Below are 17,450 nucleotides of genomic sequence, written 5' to 3'. Positions count from 1 at the left end.
CTCTCTCCAATAACAGTTGAAATTCACTTTTTTTGTAACTACATAATGTACACAAAATCATAACAAATAAGATATTGTATATGTAGTTGTTATGTCAGTGTAGTACATTACTGTTAACGCAATATGTATTTTTAACTTAGCGGAAATCGAATACTCTGTACACTCATAAAAGTATCTCCAAAATTTATTCAAACAAATAAATTATATAAATTCAATATAAACATTTGTCATTAAAAAATTAAAACAATACAATATTTTTTCTCCCATTGTCATGGGGTGACCATTCCTTCTCACAAAGTTGAGTACAAAGCATCTGTAAATTAATTGTTCGCTAAAAATGTTTGTGTGTAGTAAGTATTTTTATTACAGATCTTAAGTTTACTGTTAGCATCGATGCAATTCAGAGGTGTGATCAAAAAAGAAAGATACAAACTTTTTTTGACGTGACGTCTAATAAATCAATGAATGCCAGCTGCACGCACAAACAAGTGTCCCATTACGCACATTGTCTTGTTACACTGTGTCCCGTTACACTCACTGTACGCTTGCGCCGCATCTATCTCTCTCCCACTCGATTGGCCTATGCATCCGAGGAGGAGAAAGACAGCGGCAGCACACGACTTACATTTACACACAAACTGTTTAGTCGACTGGTTATAAAGTGAAGTGAAAAATTAATGTGGTTTTCATTGCTTATTACAACAATTTCGGCAATAAAGGTTAATTATTCTTGCATTTTAAAAATCTGATTACTAGTATAATTTGAAGTATTTATTCTTTTATTATTTAAATAAAAATGATTCAATTTTATTCATAAAAGTATGCAATCATTTCGTCAATGTTTTATTATGACATCACGTTAAACTATTGTCCGTAAACCGAATTTACAGACAACCAATTTTTTTTTTTTTTTTTTTCATTTTAGCACTGCTTAAATGTAAATTATTAAAACTATAATTTATTATTGTGGTCAGACTATTTTTTAAAGTAACCGCTGTAATGTCTGCAGCTGTATTAAGAGGGATACTTAACCACACAAATAATTTTTTTTGACTTTTGGTTGGATTCAAAGCCACTTATTATGCAGGTTAATGCATGTAATTGAACTGGTCTCCATACTTGTCACGGAATTTCTTACGATCTTGTTTGTCCAGCGCAGATGCTACTCTTTTCATGGCTGACCTGCAAACACAAAGAGTTACTTTTTAAGTTCGTTTTAAAAAAATGTAAGCATCTACTCCAGATTTTAATTATTTGACCAAAATTTAAACACTCCAACATCAAGAAACAATGGTAGACTTACTTTTTAAATACAATTTTTGACAAACGGTTGAATGCTGTATTCTGTCTAACTTTGATATCGGTAAGACCAGGGTGTTTCTTTTCTTTGGGTTTCTTCTGCTTCTTTTTCTTTCCTTTCCTTTTTTCCGGCATTTTCAAATCAATTCCTGTTGCAGCCTGTGTAAAAATAAAATTTTATTCAGTGCTTGTTTTACTGTAGCTGATGTTCTACACAACTGAGAATGTTAGTTAGCAAGTCTAATGATATAAAAATTTTCATGGTAACAAAAGCAATTGAATGCACGTTAATGTATGCTCAAAAACTGTAAAACCATGTGAATTCAGTTCAAAAACTGTTTTCAGCTGAACTCATTTTAAGTGTGAAAAGCATTTTCCAATCTGCAAACACCATCTGCAAGGTTGGTATCTGCAGACACATTGTTTGAGGAAGACACTATCTTCTTCACGGACAAAGAACTCGTACAAAGACAGCAGCAGTAACAGCGTCCTTCATGTGCTAATGTCATCACAAATACTTAGTCACTTAGTGGAAAAGCTGAAAAACAATTGTGAACATATTTCAGGAAATTTTTAAGACCTTTCGCTTTCAATATAATTTCCATACATTTTTCTTATAAACATGGTCATTTTTTACATATTGTTGCTCAGCAAACAATACCGCCTGGCATTTTTAACGAAATAGTTTTTTTTTGTTTCAATGCATTCCAGCGGATGTTTCACAACCACTGATACAATATTTTTGGCACATAACCAAGAGATAATAGCATCATCACACAAAAATGGAACTGCCTAAATAAAAAAAGCAGACTTACCAACGACAGTTGGTAACATAGTTTAGTGCTCACATATTTGCATATACATTTTTTTTTGATCTGCGACCTCAGCCAAAGAGAATTGTGTTTCCTATACCTAATGATATAATAAGCAATACAATAAGTTTCGCTTCTGTCACGCGTGGACTCCATGCACACATTAAAAAAAAGTTTTTTTTTTTTCTCCCAACCCTGACGTTCGTTACTTCTTCATTTCTTCTGTGACACGTGGACACCCTGACTAAGGGCTCCGCCTACCCGAGCACACATACGGTGTGCAGAGCTTCAGGAAAAACAACGTGATTTCTAAACTACTAAAGATATCCGTGTGGAGTCTGCTTACGAAAAGCATTTAAGAGTTCACCGAGGACCTAAAAGTACTTTTGATTTTGGATTTAAGTTTTAAACTGTATTTTTAGAAGGGTTAAAATGGCTGAAACGCATGTTTTCAGAGTAATTTTTAGGCGTAAAACAACCAGTAAAGATTCTTGAAAGCACTTAAGGGACTTGCATTACCCCTTCATCTTCATTTGTCGGCCATATAATGTTACGGTCATTGCTTGAATTTCACAGCTGTCCTGTGCACGACGAGAAGACTGCGCGCCAGTCCAGAGGCGATACCGCGCTAGAAGCACCAGCGAGCGTCGCACCTATCATCCCGCCTCATACACATACACCCCCTGACGAGGCCACTTAACGTGGCTCGAGAAGTCACGAGCCACGCCCACCTTGATGTCCGCCAGCAACTGGGGGTCTTGCCAGTCCGGGATCTCTTGCGCCCTGTCTCCCGAGCTAGCCTCGCTTCCCGACGCCTTCGCCGGCTGCTTCTCGTCTCCTGGATCCACACAGTTGCCCGTCTCGTCTCTCGGGACAACTGGGCCGTGGAACGGACACTGAAACCAACACTGGGCGTGATTTCCTTCAGAAACATCAAAATTACAATTTTTTAATGCCATATATAGGTCAAAGTAGAAAAAAGTTACGGTCAATTATATTGAACTACAAATAAAAAAAATATTTAGTTACAAGATATGGTTCAGTCAGAATATTTTATTTTTTATTTTTACTGCAAGACTGAGATGACAATAAATATGTGTGTGTGTGTGTGTGTGTGTGTGTGTGTATTTGGAATTTAACACTTCAGCTGAAATGAACTTCCAACTTCAAACAAAGTGTCTTACAGATAATTAATGCGTCTATGTGGTTAGATATTATTGAAGTGGTAAAGGTTGTGGGTTTAACTTTAGTCACACTCACTATGTATGGTGGATTTATTTTATTTACATTAGAGCCAAATATATAAAATTATAGTTTACGATTGATGGGTTGAATATCAAATTAGAATCATAAAGTGTACTTTGAGTCTACCACTAGAATCTCAAATGGTCAAATTAATTACGTAAATCAAAGTACGATAAATGAAAGATACTAAGGATGGTGTTGGAAACATTCAGCCCTTTACACAATTTGTTTCATAAACTAAGTTTCTCGAACCAATACATGTCATAATTAATTTACATAGTTACATACTGAAAGTTCATAATACATTGGAGAATGGTAATAGGACTTCGGAGTACAATTCCAGGTTTTCGTGGTAACAAAGGCACCCGAGTAAAGGAATGAATGCAAAGCTGAGTGAGAGTTAAATTTTGTGCTTAAAATCTGTATGACCATGATAATTACATGTGATTCTTTTTGTGAATTCAGTTAAAAAAAATTTCAGCAAGACCCCAACATCAGTGTGAGTGGTTTTTTTGGTTCGAATCATGGTAATCACATAAATGTGGTGTTTTTATTACTGAGAGTATAGGTTTAGTTTAGTTTGTCTGCTAACTCTATTAAACTATCTGCATATAAGCAGGGCCAAGCCTAAGAAGTATTAATAAACTGTTGTGCTTGTTTATTTTTAAAATACAATCTGTGGCAAGTTCTTTTATTACCAAAAAATTATCATTGTGTAAAATAGCAATACTAATAATCCAGGCTGGAATGCATGAGTATGTTACTTTAAAAGAGGACTCTTAGTAAGTTTACCGTGTACTACTAAAAATATTGAACAACTACACTTCCTATATTTTTTCTTGAAATTTTTTGCCTCAAATATCATATATTTTTTAAGGCTTCTTCAATTTTTTTTTTTAAATTTAAATGACGTCATTAAATCAATTTCAAATTATTCACGAATATCAATCTTTTTAAAATCAAATTTTAACACAGTGTGAAACTTTTTTTTTTCACACTTCACAGGAGACCAAGAAAAATTGATTTAAAATAAGGTAAAACGAAAAAGAGATAAATATATTTATATGGTACCATAATAGAGTCTTTGAATATGAAAGAAAAAAAAAACCATCGAAGCATTTTCTTAAATCAGTCTAATTTAAAAACTGTTTAGTCAATACAAGTGACTACAAACATTACAATTGAACATAATTGAATACCAAATAATCCTTAAATATTGAATTTTTTTTAAAAATTCTCGCAGACTCCTAAAATCTTTTCAATACTTAAGGTCTCATGCTACTTATTTAAGGATTTAATTGGTCCATCCCTAATGTTCACACATACTTTACCTTGTACCTGTCGTGGCGAGGGCAGAGTTTTCCGTTCCCCAGCGGAGCACGACAGGCTCTTTTGACGGGCTCAAATTTACCCGTGAACTCAATGACACGGGTGCGCAGACAGGAAGACCCTTCCGGATTTGGAATTTCTTCCATTTCATCTATGTTCGTCGACGACCAGAACCTAGAGTTCTCAGCCTTGACCCTGAGAGACAAAGTTTCCACAATCATCACCGACCGCACTGCCAGCAAGTGAGCAGTAGCCACATCCACAATAGTGTCAACAATGACAAAAAGAAAAAATTCACAATAAAACTTAAATTAGCCTAACTTATAATTCTTAGTACAGTCAAATATAAATAATGCCAACCTGAACCATAATTTTGTCACCTTGCAATAGCGAGGTTTGTAGTAAACCAAACTATTACAAAATTAAATCACAAAATTTATGTAATTTCTAAATCAAATTCAAATAAATATAAAACTTGCAAACAGTTTTATACCACACAATTTTTTTTTTTTTTTTTTTTAGATATTGTAAAAAAAAAAAAATTTTTATGATTCCAATGACACACGTTGTTGAGTGCACCGAAGGCCAAATGAAGCATTTAATCCTGGATGTGTGCAAGGTCAGGTTTGAGCTGGAGGTGGGTCTGTAATATTTTGGGGATATTTTTGTATCATGGATTGGGCCCGCTCACTGTGGTGACAACTAACATGAACCACCGTGTTTATTTAAACATTCTGGATGATGAGATGTTGCCTTTCAGTCAACATCTGCATGATGGGTATGCTAGCGGTATCAAAATATTTTAAACTGCAGGAAGGCGAGGTCTGATCCCCCTTACAACTACACTGACGTTCGATAATCAGGACAATCAGGCAAAATCGCTAATCCAGCATGACCGTGGTCACAAACATGCATCTACCAAGTTTCGATGAAGCCAAAGACATACGCAAGCATGGTGGGTGCGGTCAGCTTCTCGTCCTCCCAGTGGTACAGGTCAATGTCGTACGGCAACTTCGGCGCGATGGCCAGCAGTTTGGCTTTCCTTCCTCCCTCATCTGTCTGCGATGTAGACGGCCGAGATTCTTGCTGGCAACCCGCTTTGTTTCCAGGACCACCGTCGCTCCTCGCTGACAAGCTGCCGTGGGGATCGTGTTCTTCCGCGCCCTTCCCATCTGAGTTTGCCGATGAACCCGATGGCTTGGCGGCCAGTAGCTTTGATATCGTGGACTGGGCAGTGGTTGGGTCCTGTAAGATAAACACACTGGTGAAGAATCAAGAAAAATGATTGAACAAATGAATTCAAGTTTAATGTTTTGTTAACATCAAGGTCATTCACAGACACATAACTAGACTAGTTTCCACCTGGGAAAAGAACTTCTGTTGGCTCCCTACTTTTTTTTTTTACAAACCCACCAAACCAAATCCTTTCCAGACAACACCCCTTATCACCTCCACATATGGATTCCACTTTTCCAAATATATTTAAGATTCAACTTAGATGGTACAAATAATAGATTTGTTTGCAGTCATTTTAATTTTAATACATTGTATGTTGGATAGTATGCGAAAAATATGAGTTTTTTTTTAAATATTTAACGGTATACATGTATGTATCTTTCAATACAAATAATTCAGTTCAATAGTTCATCTGCCCTCCGACATTTTTTTTGTGTTCTAACACTAGGATATTCAAGTAAATATCTACAGTAAAAATACTCTGCCAGTTTAGCGTCCCTCCCCCCCAAACGCAGTGCCCAGGGAACAAGCACCATCCGCCCCCTCTAGTTACGTCCCTGGTCATTAGACAGACGAGGGGAAGCAGTGAGATGAAGCAACAACTAAACACAATGGAGAGGGCAATGGGAGTGCCCCAAGCAAACCCACCAGCTCACACAAACATAAATGTTAAAAAAGAAACCATGCGCCTTAGAAGTGAAACTTCACAGACAGAGGTACAACAGTGTACAAGAATGTGTGCAAGTATGCAATTGCAAAAACTAAATTTTAATACCAATTTTATGTTTAGGAAATATTCCATACCTCTTTTTCATTTTCTTTGGGCAGAATATTCCACTCTGGTGTTTCAAGTTTCTTGCTGGTCTTTGTCAAAGAAGGTGATTCCGGTGCCGGCAAAGGCGGTTCCTTGGCAGTTTCTTCAAAGCCAACTTTCTCTTCAACGTCTTCAAAGTCGCTGTCCGAGGAATCATCACTGACAATCTGGCCAGATTTTTGAAGATTAAGTTTCAAGAATTTTGATATTACTGCTTCTAAGGACTGCTTTATATCAGTTACTTTTCTTATGTCTTCAGGTGTCCCTAGAAACAGAATTCATCATCAGTTTTCTTCTATAAAAGTTGAGTACCGTATAATATACTAAAACTAAACTGTATTTACTTTGATGGTATTAATGGCTTTTTTTCAATTATTAATAGTTAATCATAAATTGTAAAAAAAAACCTGAAAAAAGGCTTAGTGAAAATGAAATGTAATTTAACATGTTGGAAGGTCATGTGACTGTGTTGCAATGATTAGAATATCACATCAAGAGGACAGCAGAGTTGAAAATTTCAGCATACAGTCAGTACTCAGTAGAAAGTAGTACTTCCAGGGGCCTGAGTTAACATATCGATCTGGCTCTGAAGAAAGTCATAATAGTATTTGTTTCTCTCCTAAAGGCACATCGGCCCACAGCTGTTGCAACTGGCCCTCAATGTCTTACACACTGGCATTTCTGATGGAGTAAATTCCAGATGATAGGCACGTATACAAAGCTATATAACTTGATACTACCCCTCTGTGTCTAAGTGTTTGTAAGTATTAACTAAGTATTATCACCCTTAATAGGTTGTCCATAAAAGAATATCCCAGTTTCAATGATATATCATAACTATTAAATTTAGACTAACAACAACAAATCATACATAAAACTAAAGGCAAAATAACCTAGTTTTTTTTTTTTACACATGTTCAATATGTGTAACTTTAGTTATACGGCACATATCCAACCCAAAGTCCAATTCTTACCACACTTTGGTTAAGTCCGGAGTAATGGAAGTAACAGCCTCTTCAATTATGAGCCTCAACTCTGGCAAATCATTAAATAGCGATGAAACGCAAACTGATCTTTTATAAAGCCCCAAAGGAAAAAAAAATGCATAGCATTATGTCAGGTGAACGAGGAGACCAGTGAAAAAGAACTATGTCATCTCGACCATTACAACCAAATCCAACTGTCAGGAACTTTGACTCTCATATAAAGAGATTGCGGAAAGAGCCATTCTTTCACGCTACAAGTAGAAAACAATAAAGCAGTATTCGCGCATGCACTTATCTAAAATAGTTTTAGGTTCCCTTTAACTGTGATCTTGAACCAATACTCTACAATGCTTAAAGTTAATACTATTAAATTTTATAACAGAGACATTCTTTTATGGACATACTGTAATACACTTGGTAAATATCTGTCGAAAAAAATCAATGTGGTGTTTGTGACCGAGCATAAATTACAACCACTACCTGACGATTTAGTGAGGATGAGAATCCACTTCTTAACACAGGGTAAGTAGCGTTTGTTGATGAGTGTAAAGTGATCTCTGGCATTTTCAACAATAACTGCATTCTCATCTGTCACGTTTATTTGATTTGCATCACCTAAGCCTGCAACAAATACAAAGGATAAAGACACCGGAAACATACGAAACTGATTTCATATTGTAATTATTATAATTTCATAATACTCTGGAACAACTTGTTTCTTTGTAAACTCCATAATGCAATGTAATAATTTATGAATAGATGAATACACTTAACTGGTTTGTGCACTAAATATTTGGCGGTCTTCACAATATATATTTTTATACCCAAATTTGGCTTTTTTTTCCTCTGAGATACATTTTGTGTTAATTGGTAGTTTTACTAAAATATCAAACAAAACATGGAAAGGTAACCTTTCCAGTTTGCGACATGTTTGTGCTTGGAATGGTTAGGTTAGGTTAGGTTAGGTTAGGTTAGGTTAGGTTAGGTTAGGTTAGTTTAGGTTAAGTTAGGTTAGGTTAGGTTAGGTTAGGTTAGGTTAGGTTAGGTAAGGTTAGGTTAAAGGGGATAACTTTCACGATTTTAAAGCAGAAAATAATATGCATTTTAAGAAATCGGAAAGGGTACCTTTCCAGTTTCTACCCAGCTACACTACAGCCACCATAAGTCTGAAAGGTACCCTTTCCAAAGGGATACAATTCTGTCGTCCCATACCATCCAGCCTCACTAACATAAATAACCCCTGATTAAGCAGACCCCTTAAGGAGGTCCACTAGGTTTTACGACTACTATAATTTGCCACATAACCTGGGTGAAGCTTTATTTCAATGTTGAAATTTGTGTTGAACATTCCGTGGCTTCTCAAATCAATTTCCTCATCCTCTCCCCTGTCGTCGACTTCTGGATCGTCACTGCCACTTTCAAAACCGTCGCTTTCGTTACAAGTCGGACCTTCGGGCACGGTAGGAACACTAGGGTGTTCGATATCAGGTCTGCTAAAACCATCTGAAAGGTTGGTATCTGCAGACACGTTGTCTGAACACGGTACACTCTCTTCTTCGTGGACAAAGAACTCGTCTGGAGGCGGCAGTAACAACGATATGCAATTATCAAGGGCGGCTGCAGAAGCTGAAATTTCAGACTCCAGTTCTGAAACAAGGGAAAACAAATAAATGCCAAAAAAAAAATCAGCATGTGGCAACTATGAGTATTAGAAGTGAAAATTCAAACTCAAACAATCCAGCTGAAATATAAAAATTATTTAATAGTTCACTTTAACGATAAAACTAAACAATAACGAGAAAATGAGAGTTTACAATTGTACAATTTAGTTATACAGAGTTGTGGTGCATTATTTGGCTGTTGGACCAAAAAATTATTTAAATTTTACTTTTTAATTTTTAGTTAATTCAACGATAAAAGTGGGGTTTTTAGTTTATGTTATTCTTTTTAGTTTCAAAATAAAATTAAAATATTGACTATGAGTAATTGAAACAAATTAAAAATACTAAATATGAGTGATTAAAGTATTTATTTGTTCCAATGAACTTAAAATTAGTCATTAATGTTCACATAATCTAGTCATTTCAGCTAATGCGCCAACATTACATGGAACTTTTTTTGTTATCTTAGAGCAATCAATTTCTTCTACTTGGAGACCATCCAGTGACTTTACGCGACTAAGAGCTACATAAGCTTGTCCAGCAGCAAAGAGATGTGATAATTGCATAATGCAAAGTGTAGCCTTGCATTTTATGCACCGTAGATGCTCAATTCATATTAATGACAACATTTGCTTTTCAGCAGTACCATAGCTGTATTTCGCTGGAAACTGAATGGCTATTGGTTTAATTATATGTACACCATCTGTGCCAAAATCAACACGGAAAGATGGAATGGCCCCATCATACACATTATCATGCTGGAAGAGTGGCCAGATAATTTCAATAAAGTACCCATATTGCCATTAATGAAACCTGACCTCAGAAACACTCTAAATAAAAAAAATATATGTATATTTTTGAAATTTTTGAAATTTAGGGCCAATATGTCCTTCCCTCTGAGGAAGAGAAAGTCTAACCCTGAGCACATTTTCCACCATAGCCCGACCTCGAACCACTCTAAATTGAAAAGAATAGATTATTGAAATTTTCGAAATTTAGGGGCATTACGCCCCCCGCCCCCCCTCCTTGCCCGGGCACATTTTTTTACCATAACCCGACCTTTTGGATCAGAAACACTCTAAATCAAAAAAGCCCTGAGTTTTAAAATTTTTGAAATTTTGTGATAGGATGGTTTAACATCAACTAACCATAGCATTAAAAATAAGTTTGAACGTGAATTGCTCAGCTGTAGAAAAATTAACAGGTAAATAAAATATAACAATTATTTTTTTTGTGCAAGTAAATGGCAGTACATAATACTATTTGTGTGGTATACATGCAATTAAAACCTAGCCAAATAAACACAAAAACTTTTATATGGGAATAAAAAATTCCCATGCAACCAGACAAACATTTTCTTCTCAATCAAGTAAATTTTTTTAAACATGGCTAAATCAACATATGCACTTGAACTAGTTAAGCTCTGCCGTGTACATGCGCACTTAGTCACACAGGTGGCATCTTTTCAATGATAGCTGATAGGTCATGCACAAAAGTTTATTTTGAATGAAGTGGTTGCTGCTACCCATATCCTAGCATACAGAACTCTTCATAGAAAAGTAGATATATTTACCTTTAATTTCCAACCTAACTTTCTTAATATTTGACTCATTAATTAAGTTTTTTCTTCTCTCAAGTCCCTGCTGCCTTGCTCTTTCAGCAGAAGATTCCAACTCCAAGGAAGCAAAATCCACCTGAAAATTTGATGTTGCACTATAATATTTATATGTATATATTCTTTTTAAATTTACCATAAAATTAATGAGCTCCCAAATTCCAAATATTCGCCAAAACTTATAGAAATCCAATAACAAACTAATATAGTACATCTATTACCTCCAATAATCCATCTACACCAATATTATTGTAGATCAATATTTCAGTTACACATATACTGTAACCAGTTACACTCTGTAACAGATGCTGAAAGAGAAAAATCAGTACTCTACGACTGTAACATGTATATACTGTCCTGCATAACGGCTAACAGGGCCGTACACAAGGGGGATAGGGATTGGGAGAGATGTAAAAATGTACAGAAACAGCTGACATAGTAGTTCCCCCCCTCCCCACCCTTCAAAACCAAAATCAAAATTTAAAATATTCCACGGGGAAACATGCTAAATACTTGAAAAAAGTAATCATTAATTGAATAAAAAAACTAGTGAGTTAATATCAGTATATCTAGAAGCTTACACAGTTTTTCATTTTCTGATTTGGGCCGGGGGGAGGGAGGGAAGGGGGGGGGGGGGATATGGCCACTTTGACAACTATTTGCTTTCAAATTCTTTACATTTTTTGATGGGAATGATATAAATTTTTTTAGGTTTTGGGGGTGGCGAAGAAATATATCCCCCCTCCCTCCTACCCAGTTCTGAACCCAGGTAGAAGATTTGAAAAATTCTCTCCCCAGCCGGGAATCGAACCCGGGTCCCCCTTGGCCCACCAACCGGACATGCTAGCTGCTGGACCAGGTGGACAGACACAAGTTTAAGTAGACATGCATATTATGGTTATACTAGTTAGTTTCAAGGTGCCTAAGGCACCCACGGAAAAATGATAAATATAACAAACATTTCAGTTTAATGTACACAAAATATTTAATAAAAATTCAACTTCTTTTAATATTGGGCAAATAAAAATTATTTCTGAAATATGTATATGAAAATGATAAAAAATTATTTGCCAAACAAATTGTTTTTAATGAAGAACATCTTGAAAAACTACACTGTGTGTTAATTGTCTATGGTCATTCAATAACCTTCCTTGTTGTGGTTTCGATTCAATATACAACATGATAACAACGAACCATATTGGCAGTACAATTTGTATGAAGGTGCTCAATTGAATAAAGTTCGCAAAAACATTAGCATACTACAATTCTAATGTGCCTCAACATCTTTCACAATCAATTCAATACTATAATTAGTGCTGGAAAATTGACACAACATTGGTTGGTACATTAATATTTGAAAGTAGAGGGCCAACAACTTGAAATATATACACGGCAAAAATGTGGTAAACTAAGCCACGGCTCACTACTTTATTAATGAAAAATGCTGAAATATCAATAACTTCACAATACGAGCATATTATCTTTGCACCACGGACTCAGCACAATACTAGGAGGTACAGGTTAGCAAAGAGCAATGAAAATGTTACACTGTAACAGAATTCATACAGTGTTACAGAGTCTGTCAATGAGTCAGTAATGAGCATATTAATTTATATTACATAATAAGTAGAAGGCATTTTTGCATTTCAATGACCACTAGCATTCCTAGGCACATAAACCTGACCACAGACGTCCGTACCCTTTTACGATGCGCGAGGAAGTTGTAGCCCAACTGCAACTCTTTGTACTTCCTCCCGAATGTCTTGTTCCACTCGAGCACGGTGTGCAAGGCCAGGCGCTTGAGCTTCAGCGCGACCGGCCTCGGAGGCGGGAGGGGCCGGTCAGGGCACGACTCCACCGTCATCTCAAAGAGCTGCCGCAGGTTCGGAAGCAGCTGCTCGCGGAACGCGTGAGACCGCCTGGACCACACGAGGAACAGTCATGGTGCGTGGCCAGGACCTCATCCTGGGGAGGGCGAGGAAGTTCTAAAATGACACCTCGATTAACAGTAAACTTCCCCTAGTGAATTTCCCAATCGGAAACTCAAAATGAAATACTTCTGCAGAGTCTTTAAACAACACATTAATATGCCAAAATGTATTAAGCTATTGTACAGTCTTTACTATACAGACTTTTTAGTATTCACCCCACACACTGTGGGGTGTCTGGACCCCAAAGAAACCCCTCCTCACAAAACAGTTCAACAACATGGCGAGTCTCCACAGCCCACGTCCACTCGAATGTCGAGTCCGGACACCTCGCTCGGGGAGGTAGGGTCAGTGTGACGGAGATGGTTTGAGGCTGGAGTTTAGCTGGGGCTACCTGCTCCACCAGAGAACCTCTCCTGTCCTTCCTGGCCAGCGAGGAGAACTGACGAGGTGAGATGTGGTGGGAAGAAGATACGAGCTAGAAATGGTTCATCTTGCGAACACCCACCAGCTGGTGACAATCCCCTACCAGGTTTCCGAACTGTGAATGATCTAAGCACGGTTTATTGGTACACTAACAAGGATGAACAAGAAATAAACATGAATGATCTGCTGAGTGTGTTTCACCAGCATGGTGTCTACTAATACCTGGACTTTTTAATCAAACATGAGAAAATGCAAAACAAAATAGATCTACCATTTTCAGGAATGTACAGATTTTTTAAAGTGATTAAAGAGTACAATCTCCAACTATTTATAGATAATGTGCTACTGTAAACTGAAGTGAAGCGTAAATGAAAAGGAAAAAAAAACAGTAAACAAGTATTTCAGTACTCTCCAGTGATGTGTAACATCTAACCTCGGTGGTAATGAGCCAATTTATGTGTTCTCATATTTCAAATGCACTTATAATATGAAACTTGGACACACAATTAAAAGTAGAATTTTTAAAATAAAATATTAACATGAATGATCTTAAAACACATATTTTACACTAATTATATGTTTGTACATTTTTTTATTGCTTAAACGACAGAAATCTGCCTGTAAATACTAGCCTACGAACAAACTTTAACCTTATTGAGCTGATTCAACACTTAATATTTAACAGAAAAATTTAATCATGAAATTCTTTTACTTTTCATGGTGTCAAATAAATATTAGTTAACAAACAGTATGATGAATGCTGCACTATCTCTACATTTCAATGTTAACTAATGATTTTAAAAATTTTAATGCCAGCATTTCAATGTATTTTTAAGTTGCCATTATTATTTTATGACTATAAATTATAACATAAGTATTAAAGGATGGTTGTACTATAATTAAATTTTATTTTTTAATATCTATGCCTGGTGTAAATTCTTTGATATTTACGAAAGCAATACATACACATGAAACACGCAGGTCCGCCATTTCTAAGCCATCAGCCACATATGGCAGCTCCGTTCATTCGACCTCCTACCAAATGCTGTATATCGAGAACCAAGATGTTGTTTACACATCAAAAAAGCATGTTACAGCAAAATGCTGCTGAAATTTAAGTTCTGAATTTTCCAGCACCGTCACTGTTAGTTTAGGATTTTTGTTACGACTTTCGCGACCAGTCCTTCAGTTTCCTTACGTTTCCATGATCATTATGACATGTTCCTCCAACCCATCCATCCAGAGGTTCTCTACCACGTGCCCTTCACACCAGCGGTTGAATATGTAGCTTTGCAAGCTGCCAGGGGAGTTGAATGAATTCAGCACGCCCTAGTCCCTCCTTCCAATTATAAGTGGGTCGACAAGCAGAATACAGATTTATGTAAAGACTTTTAAGTTTTAAGTGTTAACTACATGACGATCCCGCGACTTACTGGAAAAGCTCACTGCACAGTTGGAAGGCGCTGAAGCGTACTTCAGCGTGGTTTTTCCCCAGATGGTGCATGACGTGGTGGTATGCATGTTCCACGTAATTGTCGGACAATCTGGGAAAGCACAAAATATATTAAGTACATTTTAGTTAGGTGGACAAAAATAATGCTTTTATTAAGTTAACGAAACCTTTGAACAAAATCCTTCAGACCAGTGATAATTACGCCTAATTTTAGAATATAGTTGTTTGTTAATAATTTGCTGGTAACATTTTGACAAAAAAAAAAACAGCAAAACACCCAACATATGTGTGTAGGCCTGTAATAAAGGAAATCATCCTAATCAAGTTCAACCTCTAATATAAACATTAGATAGCTAAAATTAGGTCATCTTATATTCAAGTACTTACAATGGACCATCTTAGATATTATATTACAGAAGGGAGTATTTTGTATTATTATAATTAAAATGGCATGTTATATGTATTCAACATGTTTTGATTGTTTTTTTAATGAAATTATTTATTATATTATAATTTTTTATATTTACTTTTTAAAAAATACTATTTAAAATTATTTGTAGACCAAAAAAATAATAATAAAACAAACAAAAAGAAATCGCAACTGAGATTCAAACCCTGAACGACATGGTGGGCTGCCGACGAAGTGATACTTACTAGTGCATAAGCTGAGCTCAAATGTTTGAAGACTTTTTTCTCGAAATTGGCTGGCCACTGCGCTGTCTTGTTTTGAGGGTTGAACACCCTAAAGGGGTACTACCTATAAGCCAAGTCTCGTCTCAATGTGAATTTCCCAGTTCATGCTCCCCCAGAAAGTGATTAAAATAAGAGTTCAAAGAAATACGTAAAATAATCAATTTCAATTGAAAGGTTTTTTTTTTCTTCACAAAATATATTATTCTTTTTTAAAAAAAATGGTAATTTTTTTGGGCAGAAGTTTTGAAAATAGTTTAAGAATTATTTTGACAGGGTAACTAGTGACTAACTGTTGCAGTTAGGGTTAATAAGTTTATGCTGAGTGTGCAAGTGAGCAGAGAAGTAAGTTTAAAGAAGACTTTTTGTGTGGTGAGGGAATATGGAAGATATCAATAGATTTTAATAAGCTTAAATATAAGCTTCAATATGAAAGGAAGAGATAGATCAGAGTGCGGATGTGAAAGGCAAGTGTTACTAATATTACAGAGTAAAAAAATTATAATTTGTTTACCTTTTCAGTATCGTGAAGTAAAATAAAGTTCCACGTGATGTACTCTAGTTGGTGATAACGAAATTTAAATCATTAAATGTGTGAAAAATACAGAAACAAATTTTTATTTGTATTGTGATTTAGAGTAGAGTCCCCCATGGTGTACTCAGTTTGGGTATACTAGTGTTGAAATTGTTAAATCTATGAAAAAATGTGGAAAAGTTTTTCTGGGTATGGTGAAGTAAAATTCAGTCACACCCGTTGTACTCTATTTAGTAATACCTATATTTAAATTGTAAAATGTGCAAAAATGTAGAAATATTTGTTTCTTGGTATCATTAAGTATATAATAGTACAGTCCTGTCCGGTCTAGTCCCGTTTGTGATACCAGTATTTCACTATTTAAAAAATTTTCAATATGTGATCTGATTGGTGATACCGATATATCATTGGTTAAAAAAATCTAAATTTTTGGAAAATATGTTATTGGTATCGTAATATAGAATACAGCAGAGGGGTTTATATTATAGTTAACTATACCAGAAAAGAGTAAACATAAGAAAAGTCACAAGTGAAAAATATACAGTACAATGTGCCCTGCTCAAAACCTCACAGTGCCATGCTTGTCCTGAGAGAAAGTAGGGGTGGTAATGACGTAGGCAACACCATCTTGATGTAATGAATAATGGTATGGTATTGCAATCAAGAATAGTCCCCATACCGGCTTTAATTTCTCCTACCATTGTTTTATACATTCTAGTCTCACACTTGACTAGGTAAGGTTAGCTTCCCTCAGATGCAGTAAAAAAATTTTATGAAAGGCCTAAATAAAGTTAGTGTTTAGTGGCTGTAACAGAAATTCTCTAACTAGTGTGTAAAGACTTTTTTTTAGACAGTCTAATAATTATGTATGTTATTATTTAATTGTACCATCAGAAGTTATATTAAATAAAAATGTTAAACATGCCAGTTAAAAACTCACTTGCATATATTTTTCACTTCTTTTAAAAGTTTTTCTTCGAGAGAATTTTTACCAGAATGAGTAAGTTTCTCAATGTGTTGTGACAATTGTTTGCACAGATCACTATCCGCTGAACAAGACATTTCTGAGCTGCTTAATTCTCTCTGTTACTGTCATTACTCAGAAAGCTTTTTTAATTTTAAAATTAATGATCATTAGCTTTCGCTAACGACCCGAAGATATATTCTACATTGATAATGATAAATTATTCTACAAAATCTTCGTTACCGACTTAAATACAAAACAACTTCACACAACTAAAATTCAATGTTATCGACACTACTGCAATGTTTACTTTTTCGTTTTCGATGCTCGTCTTTACGTTTTAGACAACGTATGAAATAAATTATTTTTAATTTTAATGGAAAATAATATGTTCTGAACAACTAAAAATATATATTAATTAAATATTTTGTTTCTTACCATTCTTTTTATCCTAAAA

At 35.5% G+C, this 17,450-nt stretch overlaps 1 protein-coding gene across 2 annotated transcripts; it reads right to left on the bottom strand.

Annotated features, from left to right (window-relative positions):
• Nucleotides 1–166: 166 nt before the first annotated feature.
• Nucleotides 167–17,328, bottom strand: LOC134534175 (UV-stimulated scaffold protein A-like). Of its 2 annotated transcripts, XM_063372317.1 has the most exons (12): nt 16,970–17,328; nt 14,785–14,895; nt 12,697–12,916; nt 10,956–11,076; nt 9,027–9,368; nt 8,202–8,342; nt 6,726–7,000; nt 5,632–5,930; nt 4,688–4,880; nt 2,843–3,007; nt 1,304–1,458; nt 167–1,182 (listed from the first exon to the last, which is right to left on the bottom strand). In XM_063372317.1, exons 1-12 carry the CDS (start codon nt 17,089–17,091, stop codon nt 1,089–1,091), a joined length of 2,238 nt encoding a protein of 745 aa, XP_063228387.1. In that variant the 5' UTR covers nt 17,092–17,328; the 3' UTR covers nt 167–1,088. The 2 variants fall into 2 exon arrangements, with proteins under 2 accessions (XP_063228387.1, XP_063228388.1); XM_063372318.1 differs by lacking the exon at nt 167–1,182 and having other exon boundaries at nt 1,406–1,458; nt 4,695–4,880; nt 16,970–17,299.
• Between the last annotated feature and the right edge of the window lie 122 nt (nt 17,329–17,450).

The sequence above is a fragment of the Bacillus rossius genome, chromosome 7 (genome assembly GCF_032445375.1).
Source record: "Bacillus rossius redtenbacheri isolate Brsri chromosome 7, Brsri_v3, whole genome shotgun sequence".
Classification (NCBI taxonomy): Eukaryota; Metazoa; Arthropoda; class Insecta; order Phasmatodea; family Bacillidae; genus Bacillus; species Bacillus rossius.
Note: the sequence above shows the minus strand (reverse complement) of the source record. Positions and strands in the feature narration are given on the sequence as shown.

Excerpts from the sequence above, each read along its gene's own strand:
- LOC134534175 (XM_063372317.1), bottom strand. The coding sequence starts at position 17,091 with ATGTCTTGTTCAGCGGATAGTGATCTGTGCAAACAATTGTCACAACAC. Across the intron at positions 8,343-9,026 it reads TGAAATAAAGCTTCACCCAG|GCTTAGGTGATGCAAATCAA; the intron begins GTTATGTGGCAA and ends TATTTGTTGCAG. Across the intron at positions 4,881-5,631 it reads ACCGCACCCACCATGCTTGC|GGTCAAGGCTGAGAACTCTA; the intron begins GTATGTCTTTGG and ends TTTGTCTCTCAG.